The sequence below is a fragment of the Artibeus jamaicensis genome, unplaced genomic scaffold (assembly GCF_021234435.1).
Source record: "Artibeus jamaicensis isolate MK-2021 breed Jamaican fruit bat unplaced genomic scaffold, CSHL_Jam_final contig_525, whole genome shotgun sequence".
Lineage (NCBI taxonomy): Eukaryota > Metazoa > Chordata > Mammalia > Chiroptera > Phyllostomidae > Artibeus > Artibeus jamaicensis.
In genome coordinates, this window is record NW_026521874.1 from 11725130 (window position 1) to 11738909 (window position 13780).

The 13780-nt window shown below is 52.4% G+C and overlaps 1 protein-coding gene across 6 annotated transcripts in view; it reads right to left on the reverse strand.

Moving 5' to 3' along the window:
* ACACB (acetyl-CoA carboxylase beta) overlaps positions 1-13780 on the reverse strand; it is a 98095-nt gene that overhangs the window by 4741 nt on the left and 79574 nt on the right. For all 6 annotated transcript variants that reach the window (XM_053669640.1, XM_053669639.1, XM_037156153.2 and 3 more), the window contains 11 exons: positions 13056-13178; positions 12682-12951; positions 11098-11195; positions 10014-10134; positions 7991-8101; positions 7019-7162; positions 6314-6434; positions 4718-4814; positions 2890-2986; positions 2229-2364; positions 1115-1292 (listed from right to left, as the gene is read on the reverse strand). In XM_053669640.1, coding sequence (XP_053525615.1) covers positions 1115-1292; positions 2229-2364; positions 2890-2986; positions 4718-4814; positions 6314-6434; positions 7019-7162; positions 7991-8101; positions 10014-10134; positions 11098-11195; positions 12682-12951; positions 13056-13178 — 1496 coding nt within the window. The remainder of the gene's footprint in view (positions 1-1114; positions 1293-2228; positions 2365-2889; positions 2987-4717; positions 4815-6313; positions 6435-7018; positions 7163-7990; positions 8102-10013; positions 10135-11097; positions 11196-12681; positions 12952-13055; positions 13179-13780) is intronic.

Sequence of the window (13780 nt, forward strand, 5' to 3'; positions counted from 1 at the left end):
AAACAAAATTTTCTGAACTCTGGAAGGCCCTTTCAGTTCTAAGACTGACTTTCTCCAGAACAGCACAACCTTCCTGCTCCGCAGCCACAGTCCTTTCTGACCTTCCTAATGTCCCTCTCCTAGAGCCAGTGGGACGTTTCTGGTCTCGAAACTCACACGTGCATGATGAGGAGTCCAACACTGTCCCATGTGAGCTGCCCTCCCATTTCCAACCGTCTCACACTCACCCCTTATTCTCCTCCTGCCATCTTCTCTTCTGATAGCTTGGAAGTCCTGAGGGATAGTTTATGTACCTCTGAGCTTCCTGGCAGCCGGAGTGAAAAGTTAAAGGGGCTGCTGTCCAGGTACACTGAAGGCAGGACAGGTTTAGCTCATGTGTACCGTATCAAAATGCCTAGCATTGCCTGGTAGACAGTAGGTACTCAATAAACATTCACTGGATTAATGAATGGATAAAGGAGTGAACACAAGAATACGATGCCTGTATTTTGGGCAGAACTACTCTTTATATCCCGCATGGCATGTAGCAGTGAGTTGTCACTTTGAAGGCACTCAGAGACTGTGTTGCAAGTATTACCGCCATCATCCTTTCTCTAAGAACTGGATGGTCCTCTCCCCTGAAGAGCTGGTATCCTCTAACACGAGTATTCATTCAGTCATTTGTCCGGGTGGTATTTCTTGACCACCCACTGGGAGTTACTGGGTTATAAAATTGGCCCTGGGTTATAAAATTGGATAAAATACAGCTCCCAAGAAACTCATCGCTCTGGGAGAGACTCGGAGTTTAGTGAAAAATAGATGGCTGGTCATATTTCCCTTTTCATCCCGGCTGCCAGGAAGCTCAGGTGCTTTTCATCGTTCCATATTTGATTGCCAACTTCCTTGGGGAGCAGATGAGTATAAGTTATGATAGAAAAGACAACTGCTCCACCGCCTCTGTGCTTCAGCCACTTGTTCTACTGAGTCCAACTGGACACTGGGTTAGTTTTGGGTAAAACTGGAAGCGCTCCATCCTTTGGAAACTCAGAACACCCTCGTGATCCCCGGCCAGTGGCCTCAAGACTGGCTGTGAGCACAAGAAAAGGCTGAGCCAGGCCGAGGGCGACACACCCACCTGCTCTCTTTGTCCGCATACATCTCTATGCACAGAGGGTTGATGGTGGAGTCCAGGACCACCCAGGAGCCTCCCCGGAGCTCCGCATAGGGTGGGATGTAGATGAGGATGGGCTGCCTGTACTGCCTGAGGCCGTCCACGATGTAGGCTCCGAACTTCACCACCTGATCGTACATGTCTGAAAAGCAAAGTGAAGCAGCCGCCTGGTGAGGCGACCTCAGGCCCCAGTGCTCGTCCCCAGGCAAAGCCTCTGCTGTCCTGGGGTGCCTGGGGAGGCGTGTTCAGCTGGGAGGCTTCATGGCACCATGGAAAGGGCACTGGGCCGAGAGTCAGGAGCTGGACCGGACACCGGCAGCTCTACTGTCTGTTTCATAATAGGGAGCTGCATGTCTGTGCGAACTTGGGAAAGTCACTGTCCCTGCCTGGGCCTCCATGTCCCCACCCGTAAAGGGAAACGTGGAGAGTGGCTGAACTCTAAGTCTCCTTTCAGCTCTGCACTCTCCCATCATTTCTAGCACACAGAATCATGCGGTCCCTTCCCTCCTGCCCCTAAGTGGCACAGCCCTCATTTTCCAGGGGACACCAAGGCATGTCCTCCAAGTGCCAAGCCCCCTGCATGGAAACAATGATGCAATAATAAAATCAACCGTAACCACACTGAGAAATACCGCCATGTGCCAGAGATCGGCTCAGCGAGTCCTTACCTTGGCCCTCTCTGAGGCCGGCCCTATTCTCATCCCCCTTCACAGAGGAGGGAAACTGAGGCTCGGAGAGGGCACCCAGCTAGCAAGGATTCACACCAGGCCGGCCGGGCTGACGGCTCCCCACTGACAGCCACAGTGGCTCGAAACACACTTGGGGCCTAAAAAGCGCTCGTCCAGCTGCCAGGTCACTAGGGCTCATGGTGGCCCTTCACCCTCTCATCTGCCCAAGTGCGGGCGTGAGCGCCCGGTCCCCTGGCAGCTCTGGGGCTGCCCCGCCCTGCCACTCACAGCGTGACCTCTGGTAACTCACACCGGGAACCCTCGGATTTCCATCTGTGAAAGGGGCTACTGCCTGGCCTGCTCCCGCCCTCACGGTTGCAGGGGACCACACACCGGGGAGGCCACCTTGCCTTTCATGCCGCCGGAGAAGCCCCTCCAGTTGGCAAAGATCATCAGGGGCAGCTTCTCCTGGTTGAAGTCCCTGATGACCTGGGCTGTCTTGTAGGCCGAGTCCGGGAACCACACCTGGCCTGCCTGCTGGATGATCTGGAAGGCAGAGCCGGCTGGATGAGACTCCCCTGTGCTGGAGTGACCTTGGGGGCACGTGACGGGCGGGCAACCCGGCCAGTGCTGGTGCCAACACCAGGGCTAGGGCTCATAGGGGGACCCTAAACTGGTCTCTAGAGCCCCACTGGACCCTCACCTGGGAGCCCAGAAAGGTTGCTGTTGCCCATTCACAGGCTCAGAGGCGGCCTGAGCCAGTCAAGGCCACAAAACAGGATCCCAGGACCCGCCCTGTGGCCTCTGAGCTCCTCGCAGAGGCCCAGTCTAGAATCATCAACAGGGATGGGGCGAGAGTAGGGAGGGATTCACAGGGACCTTCTGGCATCCTCTGAGGGAGAAGGGAGCTGGTGTGGGACATGACGGACCCCACAGGGAGAGCGCAGGAAAAATGGCCCCGAGATCCCTGGGCCACGTCTCCTGCGAGTTTCCGAGCCGGCGAGGCAGGTACTCGGCCTGCCTGTGACCAAGCCGGCTGAAACAGCAGCCCCAGCTCCCCAGTCCCCTCACCTTTGCCTCGGAATCCAGGTTGGCAGGGTCTGCGGGCACCGCTACCTCCACTGTCCGCGTCTCCACGGCGATCACTCCAACAGGGATGCCCCCCAGCCTGCAAGGCGGAGCACAGGTGAGCCGGGGCCTGGACAGCACCCACAGGCAGGTTAGGGGGCAAGGGGGCCCGCCCAGGCCCATTCCATGGGTGTTCCGGAAGTGGACAGTAACGGCCGGATGGTACTCAGGGACAGTGCTGTTGTCCCTGGCAGGTTATTTTATTTACTTTTAATCTTCACTCGAGGATATGTCTATTGATTTTAGAGAAAAGGGCAGGGGAGAGAAACATCAGTCAGTTGCCTCCCATATGCGTCCGAATCAGGGGTCAAACCCGCAACCTTTTGGTATATGGGACGATGCTCCAGCCGCCTGAGCCACCCAGCCAGGGCCCTGGCAGGTTATTGCTGCCCGAAGCAATAAGAGCCCCATAAGCTGGGAAGGTCCTGCCGGTGACCTTACTGGGGCCACAGCCATCACGGGACGGGAGGGGCAGGCCCGTGCCCATCTGAAGCAGCGCTGTCTGCTGGAACTTTACGTGATAATGGCCACGTTCTCCACCTGTGCAGTCTGTCCAACAGACAGGTATGTGGCCACTGAGCGCTTAAAATGTGGCGAGTACAACCAAGGAGCTCACTCGTCATCCTCTTCCCTTTTAATTATTTAAATCTGAACTGTCACATGCGGCCAGCCGCGACCACGCTGGACAGCGCAGGTCTAGACTCGCACGTGCGTGTGGCGAGGGCTGAGTGACACTGAGCCTGGAGCAGCTTTGATTCATGGGGATGCCACGACGTCAGAAACTGTCACCACCAGAGCCTGGCCACTCCGCGCTGCATGTGTCACCAGGTGACTCTATTTTGTCACCCAACAACTCCTGAGACAGGGGAGGGGACAGCGGTCTTCAAATAACGGAAGGGCTTCCACGAGGACAAAGGAGAGTTCCCCTCAGGTTTTAAAAGATGTTTTTACAATGAAACAGTTATGGAGAAGCACGAGCGCCAATATGAGACTTAGTAGTTTCGTGCTTATGTTGGGAGGTATCAATAACGATAATCATGAATAACAGCAGCCGCTACCACGCATGGAGCATTTCTAGTCATTTCAGGTGCTTAACGTACGTTATTACTTCTCATCATTGTAACAGTCTTCTGGGGGTAGAAATGCCGTCCCCATTTCACAGATGAGGATGTGAAAGGCCAGAGAGGGTGAGAGACAGAGCCTGGACTCGGAGCAGCTACACTGTGCCTGGAATCTGAGCGGCAGGTTATGAGGGTGCTGCTTCGGGCTCCATCAGAGGAGGAGCTTTGGGGCCACTGGAGTGACCTAAGAAGGTGGCTATGCACATGGCTGAGGAGTGAGCTGCTCAGCTCTGTAAGCATTCAAGCAGTTAAGCCTTTCGCCAGCTGTGGTGTGTGACAGGGATTCCCTGCCTGTGGCCCTCGTGAAGTGGAATTCAGTTTTAAGTGTCTGTAGTTTTCCAGCCAGAGCACTCAGGACCACCTTCTGATCCCCAAAGAGGTCTGTGGCCCCGTGGCTAGAGGGCCCTGTCCTGGGGTGGGCGCTGAGGCCCCGGGGTCCTAGCCCCCAGCAAGAAGGTGGCTGAGATGCCTCTTAAGGCCACAGACAAATGGGGACTTTATGAAGAAGTTCATCATTCAGAAAACCATTTCCCCAGTTAGTCTTACTTTTGGAAAATCCTGGGCTCACGAAGAAAGTGCCCCTGGCGGGCCACCTGTCCCAGTGCCCAGTAAGGCCAGGTGCGGGCAGCCCACTCCGTCCTCAGGGTTACCTTGCACGTCCCGTCACCACGGTCTGGGCCCAGGGTGCCAGGATTTCCTTGAAGCTGCCCTGGTCGAAGAACCCACTCTGCCAGGATCCCTTCAGAGCTGTGGGCAGAAGGCAGAGAAGCCAGGGCTGAGGGGCCGGGCTGGTGAGGACCCTTGGGAGGGCAGAGTGCTCCGCTGTGTCTCTAAGGACAGCCTGACCTTGACCTGGTAGCTCAAACACCCCTCTTCCCCGGAAAATCACACAGACCCCAACCCCTTGCAAAAACAACAAACAAACAAAACAACAGAACTGCAAAAAATACACCAAGTCGGGAACATATAGATTAGTCCACACAGATCAGTGCACAGATCAGAGTCTCCAACCACATCAGTTCCCACCAATGCCAAACACATGGGGACCCCAATCAGAACCTCTGCCTTTTCTTCCCAAGTGGCAAAGAGCTGATGGACGCCTTCAGAGGGTGAGGTTTCATAAAGGGGCTGCCAGCTCCGAAACACTCATCCCTGACCCCTGACCTGCTGGCTGTCGCTTAATAACTTTTTCCCTTCCTATTTAACAGAGAATAATGTGCACCATGTTCCAGGGAGAGAGCAAGAGAGAGCAAGAGAGTGAGAGAGGGGATGTGATGTCAGCCGCCCCATCAGAGGAAGCAGTGACTTAAACCCACCCCGAGGTGTACGCAGTGTAAGCGGCTACAGGTTGGATAAGAACAACCAGGCAGCAGGACGGGGCTCAGGTTGCAGCTGTGGGGGGCTGGGCACCTGGGAACGGAGCGGCCCAACTTCAGCGTCGGCCTGAGGACTGGCCTAACTACAGAGAAAACCGTCGTAAGAAGTCAGACGTCTTCTAAATCGGAATACTGCCAGCCCCCTCCACGCTCACAGGCGAGAAAGGCCAAGAGACACAGAAGAGGGGAGCGAGCCGCAGGACTCCGGGTGGGGGCACCGGCTGCACCGGCTGCGGGATGAGCGGGAGCTGTCTGAAGGAGGCCGCCTGTGAAACTCTAGACTCCGGACGGCGGTGACAGGGGAGCTCGGCTTTCCTGCTGTCTGGGTGCCCGGACGGTGATCACATACCTCCAGGGGACAACACACTGCTTCTGGACAAGGACAGACTGTGTCCCTGAGTGCATGTGTGTACACGTGTGCATGTGTGCACACAAGTATCTGCGTGTGTGTGTGTGTGTGTGTGTGTAGAAGAGGTTAAGCTGCCTATGCTGGGTAAACTCAAGAAGAGCTCCCTTAGGAAGGTTTAACCAAATAAAGGGAGAGAGGGAGGGAGGGAGGAAAGCAGAGAGAGAAGCAGTCATTGAAATTTGGATGCATCAGCCTTGGGTTTTCCACTTATAGAACCACGGGGCAGTTTGGGGAATGAGGTCATGACCTCTGCTGCCCTCCTCTCCAGCCACCCCTCCTCGAGTCAGTAACTCAGGGAAAAGCAGAGAGCGAAGTCTCAGCTCCTCCACTTTCCGCATCTGACCTCAGGTGCATCCACCCCGGCCCTCCCCGCCACACCCATGCTCCAACTCAGGCTCCTGCATCTCAGCCCAGAAAGAAAACCCGAGGCCCGGGTTTCAGGCAAATGCTGGAGGACTTACTTGGGTGAGGCCTTCCTGCAAGCATCCACCGGGGGTCGTACGGGGCTCTCGAGGGGAAAAACTCAATTTCTCTGTCAATGGGGTCCGTGGGTGTGATGATGGGGACCGGGCTGTGATTATCCTAGGAAAGAAAGCAAGGCCTCCAATTCTGTCCCTGTGCTTGCCAACAATACCCACGACCTGCTGTTTGCACTCCTATCTCATGACGATGGTGACGCCTTGCTGGGCAGCCCAGGCCCAAGCCCCACGCACTAATCATTACAGCTCTGCACAGCATCAGGTGAGGGCCTACAACTCACCGGACTCCGAACACTGCATCACTGAGTCATCAGGGTGACACTCTGCGGGGGAAGCTACTGTCACTCCCATTTCACAGATGAGCAAACTGAGACTCAGCTGTCCTTGGGTCTGGCTCTACTGAGGAGGAAGCCAGGAATCCAGTCCTGCCTGACTGTCATCTGAGGATTCTCTATGGCCCAATGTTACCTCTTTGGTGGCGAGGCAATGCCATCCTCGGCTGTTTTTTAAAAAGCCAAGGACGACCAGTACAGGGCTGGGTGCCAGAGAGGGAAGGAGGAAGGACTAAAGAAACATTCACCCAGCCACTCAGCAGGGCTCCCCACTCCCCGCACCCCTGCACCACTGGGCAGATGAACCGAGCAGCAGAAAGTCCCGGACCCAGCTGCAGCGGGCGGCAGACTGTACCTTTGGCATATAGGACAGCCACTCTAGGACGGTGTAAACGCCCTCGAAGTCGTCCGGCACGGTGACGTGGGAGATGCCGTTGTTGTGCATGATCTGCACGCCGCCCAGCTGGCTGTTGGACGTGTAAACCTCTCTGCCCAGCACCTGCTCAGCCACGGCACGGTTAGCGAGGGCCTGCCCAGCCCGGGGCCCTCCCTCCTGTTTGGAAGTCACGTCCCTCGGGTGGTCCTCAACCCTGGCTGCACATCAAAATCCCCAGGGAGCTTTTGAAAATCCAGATGCCCAGGCTGCATCCAGACCAGCTCTACTAGAATCTTTGGGTTTTGGGGCTTTTTTTTAAACTTCTAGATAATTCTAACATGCAGCCCAATTTGAGAAGCAGTGTCTACTTTGATCACCTTGATAAGGATTACCTGGGGTTACTCTGGTCATCTCAAAAGTGAACCCTTCCCCGTGTTTCTGCCTCAGCGGGTCTGGGGCGGGGCCTAAGGATCTGCATTTCTAACCAGATCCCGGCAGGTGTGGATGCTGCTGGGGCTGGGGCCGGACTTTGAGACCCTCGGTGGGATTTTGGCAGACCTCAAATATGGTAGCTTTATAGCCATGCAGAAATGTTTTCCCAGAGTGGAAAAGTAGAATACCGGCCGGCACATTCACTGAGATTCTGACCACATGATAATGAGAGGGAAATGCGCCCCAGTTTGTTTCTGGGGTCTTCTCCCAATTGTCTGCAATGTGTAGTGCTATGTTAGAAATTTTAATAGTCTTTAAATTAAATGATTTTTAGAAATTTAAATGTCGGTAATACAGAACCTAACCCTTTCGTCGGGGAGAGTCCTAAGAGGCCGAGATATCAGCAAACTGGAAAAACAGCTCTTGTATTTGTAGAAACAGTGATACAGGCGTTGTATTGGGAAAACCCCTCAGGGGACAAGGGGACTGTTAGATGACCCCAGGCCCCTTCCCCGGCACCTTGTTCAGCGCGCTGGCCCCCGTCAGAATGATGTGGGAGTTCTCCACCTGGATCACGCGCTGGCCCAGCCTCACCAGGTAGGCGCCAATCCCAAGGGCTCGGCAGGTCACCTGCGGGGACAGGATCCCTGCTGAATTCCTGAGGGTGATGTGCCCTCCCTCACAGCAGGACCATGAGGGACACAGATGGAAGCCACAGCTTGGCCACTGGTAACCTGATCAGGGCCAAAGAGCAGAGGCCAAGCCTGCCCTTCAGGTTCGCCTGACTTTGGCTTCCTGCCCAGGAAGAACACGGTTAACCGAGGAGAGTGTTCTAGAAGCCAGACAGCAGACACAGAATGTTCTGGCTCTTCTTCAAGAGGCACGTGGGGAGCTCTCCCGAGCTGGGTCATTCACGAGCTGTCGCAGCTGCTCACACAACTGAAAGGATGGCCGAGAGTGCGTGTGAAACCAGGGAGACCCAAGTGAGGGCGGCACCCGGTTCAGAGGACAGTGGCAGCGCCAATGACCCGGTGGTGACAACGTGCTGGGTATGAGAGCTCTGTCATGGGGGATGCTGGGTGGGAAGTTCGCCAGGCCTCTTATCCTATGTTGTAACTTCTGGTGAGTCCCAAACTATTTCTCAGTAAATGAACACACACACACAGCTGACCCCTGAGCAACACAGGAGTTAGGGGAGCTGCCCACCCGCCGGGTCAAAAAATCTGCAAATACCTTCGACTCCCCCAAACAACTACTAATACCCCTCTATGGACTGGAAGCCTTACCAATAACATAAACAGTTGATTACCATGTAGTTTTATGTTATATATATATGCATTATACACTATATTCTTACACTAATGTAAGAGAAAGGAAAATGCTATTAAGAAGACTGTAAGGCAGAGAAAACACAGTTACAATGTTTGTGTAAAAAATCCGAGTACGTAAGTACCTCCATACAGTTCAAAGCCATGTTGGTTCAAGAGTCAACTGTGGTTTCTATAAAAGACATATGTAATATATACATAAAATACATGTAATATGTTAAGTTATGTAATACATAGGATATATGATGTGTATCTTTCAGAATATATGTTACATATCTTCTAACATATTTCAAGATAAATACATTTTTGGACTATATATCTTTTTATATACAACTATCTTTTTACTTTGAAGTATGTATGAAACGCATGCAGCATGTAGGTAACATCTAGAACAGAAGCCGAGGAAGACACTTGGGGCCAGCATTTCCCACCTTGGAAATGAAAGACCCCACACTGAGTGTGATGTAAGGGCCAGGGGACCAATTTGCCACTGAAGGTCACTACTGCCCCTCCTGCTCCTGAAACCAGAAAACACGGCTGGAAAGGCCAAGGAAGGGGGGAGAGATCATCCAGTTAAAATCCAATAAATGTTCTCCTAAATACTTAATACCTTTTAAACAGGAGGAGATTGGACCCTGATTCAAACAAACTGACTATTAAAGGACATTTTTGAGGTAACTTGTTAAAACTGAACTCAACTGGCTTCTGATGATATTAAAGAAGCGTTGTGGATATTGTTGGACAGAATAATAGTATATTAGGGGGTAAATCTTTATCTAGTAAAGATCCAATTTCAAATTCACCGATGGAAAGACACGAGACAGAGTTTGCTCAGGAGGTGTCCAACCCGTGCCCCGCAGGCCACACGCAGCCCAGGGCAGGTGTGAGTCTGGCCCGACACAAAATCATCAATTTACTTAAAACATCACGAGATGTTTTGGGGAGTACGTGTCGCAGTATATTTAATGTGTGGCCCAAGACAACTCTTCTTCTCAGGGCGGTGCAGAGATGCCAAAAGGCTGGACACCCCTGCTCTGAAACATGCCGTATCGGGCAGGGGTGGAGGGTTTGAGGGGGCAGGAACAGCTAAACTGTGGGAGCCATGGAAGGCGCGAGTGGGCTCATTATCACTCCTCTTTCCTCTGGCGGCTCTTTCCAAGTTTCCATAATGGAAAGCTGAGACATAAAAGAAAATAGAGTGAGCGGGGACTCACCAGGCTAATGGTGACGATCTCTTCGTAGGCCAGGGAGGACTCCCCGGCGATTGTGCCGGAGCCCCGAAGGTTCTCCACGCCCAGGCCGTCCTCCTTCCCAATGATATCCGTGATCATGTACCTGTAAGTACCAAACACGAGTCAGAGGCCAAGATCTAGTCCATGCGATTCCCAAGGACACGAGAGGCAGGAGGGACAAGCGAGGGGAGGGCCTGGGAGGTGCTGATGAAGGAGCTGGAAGTGAAGTGACTGGCTCCCAAGTTTCTAGAAGACGGTTCGCAGGCTGTGTTACCGAAATGTCACCTACACTGTGCATTCTTCCTAAAGTAATCGAGGATACCATCTGGTCTCCAGGGAGATGCGGCCATGCGTGGGAAGTCACTTGGCTCACAGTCAATCAGCCAGGACTCCACAGCCACCGAAGTGCGAGAGACATTGGGTGTCCCAACCCCACTGAGAGTCACTGGCACTTCAGCTCATTAGCGGTTCGGAGGAGGCCTTTGGTGAAGATACTCATTAGCTCTCCTTCGACCCAGTATCTCCCAACTTGCCCTGGCGATGGGAACACGTGAGAAGGAGGAAAAATTTCCTTGGGAACACGTGAGAAGGAGGAAAAATTTCCAAGCAACATTCCAGAAAACACAGCCTGGAACTTCTGACTTAGTCGCCTTCCCTGGAAAAGTCCCCACAACTGTCCCGGGAAAAGATAGCCGGTAGCCTTGATGTGCCTGTGGAGCTGAGCCCTGTCCTTGCCAACTTCCCAGATGACACTGCAGCATCCGTTTGGCTAATTTGTTCATAAAATGGGAGCCTGCAGTGCTGGGGACATTGTGGGAATTTGATCTAATTCTCCCTGTGTTCTGTGCCATTTGAGTGAGAGACACGGCTTACTTGGGGATGACAAGGACGGTGCACCTTACAGAACACTGCAGGTATTTAAGTCACTAGCACGGAAGCTCAAGGGTCCCACTGTACACACACCAACCGCTCGACCACCGCAAGCCAGGAGGCAAAGGGCAGACTCCCCAGCAGCCGCTGAAATGATCCCAGGCACAAGGAGGGAGTTGCCTGCTAAGTCACTTACCTGGATTCTCCTTCTTCCTCGATGTGTTTGCAATGGACAGAGTTCAGGGAGCTGATTCTGGTGTACTCTTGAGGGGTCAAGTACAGGTATTTAAATCCCTTAAAACAAAATGAAACAAAAAACTCCAGTGAAGCTATGAACCCAGTTTCCTGCCGGCAGCAGCCACTGTTTTTAAAACAATACCAAAACTGTAGGGAGGATGTTGGTAACATGTTACCAACATGTTAGCGTGTCCGACATTAACACTGTGCTCACAACAGCTGTGCACTGAAGACCTGCTACGTGCCTCCACGCACCCGTACAACACGACCCTACTGCTTCCTTGTCGGGTTCTATTTCTCAATCACCTTCTCTGTCGCCCCCTAGGGAGACTTTCCAGACTTTTTCCGTATTCCCAGCCCCCTCCCCAATTTCATTACAGTGTGTATGTCTGTCCAGGAAAAGTCCAGCCATCATTAACATAACGAGAAGGGTTTGTGCGGCATCCATGTAACCTGCCAGCCGAGGAGAGCCTGGGATGCATATGCGTGAACAATGACGACTTCACTGTACTAGTCAGTGGGGGTAGCGGATGCCTTTGAGCGTGTGTACCGTGTGGACATCGCATTCAAAATGACTGGGCCAGAAGAGCAACGAATCTGCATCAAATTTTGCTCTAAGCTTGCACATTCCTCCGTGGAAACTATTCAGATGACTCAGAAGGCTGCAGCCATGGGCAACTGGTGACTGGCAGGTTCATCACCACAACGCACCTGCTCATGCATCACGTCTCGTGCAGTTTTTTGGTGAAACACCAAATCACCCAGGTGACTCGGCTCCCCTACAACCCAGATTTGGCACCTGCGACTTTTGGCTTTTTCCCCCAAACTAAAATCACCTTTGAAATGGAAGAGATTCTAGACCATTGATAAAATTCAGGAAAATACAGCAGGGCAGCTGATGGCGACTGGGAGAACTGTGTGAGGTCCCAAGATGCCTACTTCAAAGGGGACTGAGGTGTCATTATTCTACGTACAATATTTCTTGTATCTTCTTCAGTAAATTTCTCCATTTTTCATAGTGTGTGGCTGGATACTTTCTGGACAGACCTCTATCCCTGTGTGTGCTTGGAGGGAGGGGCGTCACTCACATTTTTGTCCACTTCTGTTGGGGGGCACTACTGCCCCCTTGGGAATGCACACTATGGTCGCAAAGTACGACTGTCCCCTGCATTTTCACGTTACAAAATGTACACTTTTCTCTCATTCATTCTGCCTTTTACTGCAGCTGGTATTGTCTCTGCCTCTCCCAGACAATATTTAAGAAATCTATGAGGCCAGGGACTATGTATTTTTTCACCTCTGCATTCAGAAGATATACATCTGTTTATACGTATAAATTAGCGCAGTGTTCGTAAACTTTCATGACTGTTTAGACATGTTCTCCTACTCCCATGAAACTTTGATACCAAGATACCGTACGCCTGTTTACGTATGGGCATCTGTGCTTTACATAGAAAAAGAGTGATAAGACTTTTTCTACCCCCTTGTGGATACTATTACCACCCACCCCCCCGAAAACACAATGTGCGGCTTCCCGACATACTTTGTGGGGGTCTCCTGGGTCCACCCAAGCCACCTGGAACATGTGTTTAATCTCCTCCGCGAGGCCGATCCGGGCCCCGCTGTTGGCTGCGAGGTAGATTTTGGGGATGCCCTCGGCCCGGGCCATCTCGGATGCCCTCAGGTACAGTAAGTCTTCGCCCATGCCAAAGGATCCAATGCGGAAGGTGATGTCATTGCTGATGACGATCACGTCCCGCCCTTCTGGATACTCCTGGGTCTTGAACCTCATCTTGAAGGCCACCATGCCCACCTGGTGACAACACGGACACACAAGGAAAAACGGGTTTGTGACCCCGGGGGGACATTTTTGGGAAGGGCCATGCCAGCCAGGGCCTGGGCTCTCCGAGACCTCACCTCATTTCCGCCGGGAAGTCGGTTCATCTCCACCAGCTGGCCCTGGGGGTCCAGCACAAGCTCCGTGTACGTCAGGATGTCTTTGGGGTACTTGTCTGGGGAGCCCCACATTTTAAAGAGAGCCTGGAGAGAGGGGAGGAAAAAACCTGAAGGTCATCAGTGGAGAGGCAGGTTTTCTAGTGCTTTTTCTTGTTTCACCCATGGACTACCTAAAGCACACAGAAAAACACGCAGAATAGAAAAATTCCCCAGTGTCCGAATCGTGTCGTTTTGTCATCATAGTTTCTCCTTAGTTGCTCAATATAAAAAAAAATGTGATTGGAGCCCCTGGTGTGCCCCCTCATCCCCTCCCTGACCCTCCTCTGCCCATCTACCCGGGGTAACCGTTACCCTGAATCGCGTGTCTACCAATCCCCTGCAGGCTTCTGTGTTTTCACTTCAGCATGTCTCCATACATTTAAAACATGTAGTATTCTTATGCATGACTTCATCTTTAAATAAATGATATTGCCCTGGACATACCCTTTTTCAACTCCCTGATGTGTTTGGGAGAAGTATCCAGATTGATAAGTTCAACTCTGGTTTATTCATTTTTCCTGCTATTCAGATTCCCATGGAGTGAATATACCACAATTTACATATTCAGAACTCTTTTTAGGAACATTTCTGATGCTTCCAATGCTACAGGATTACCAATAATGTTGGAATGAACATTTTTATGGTCT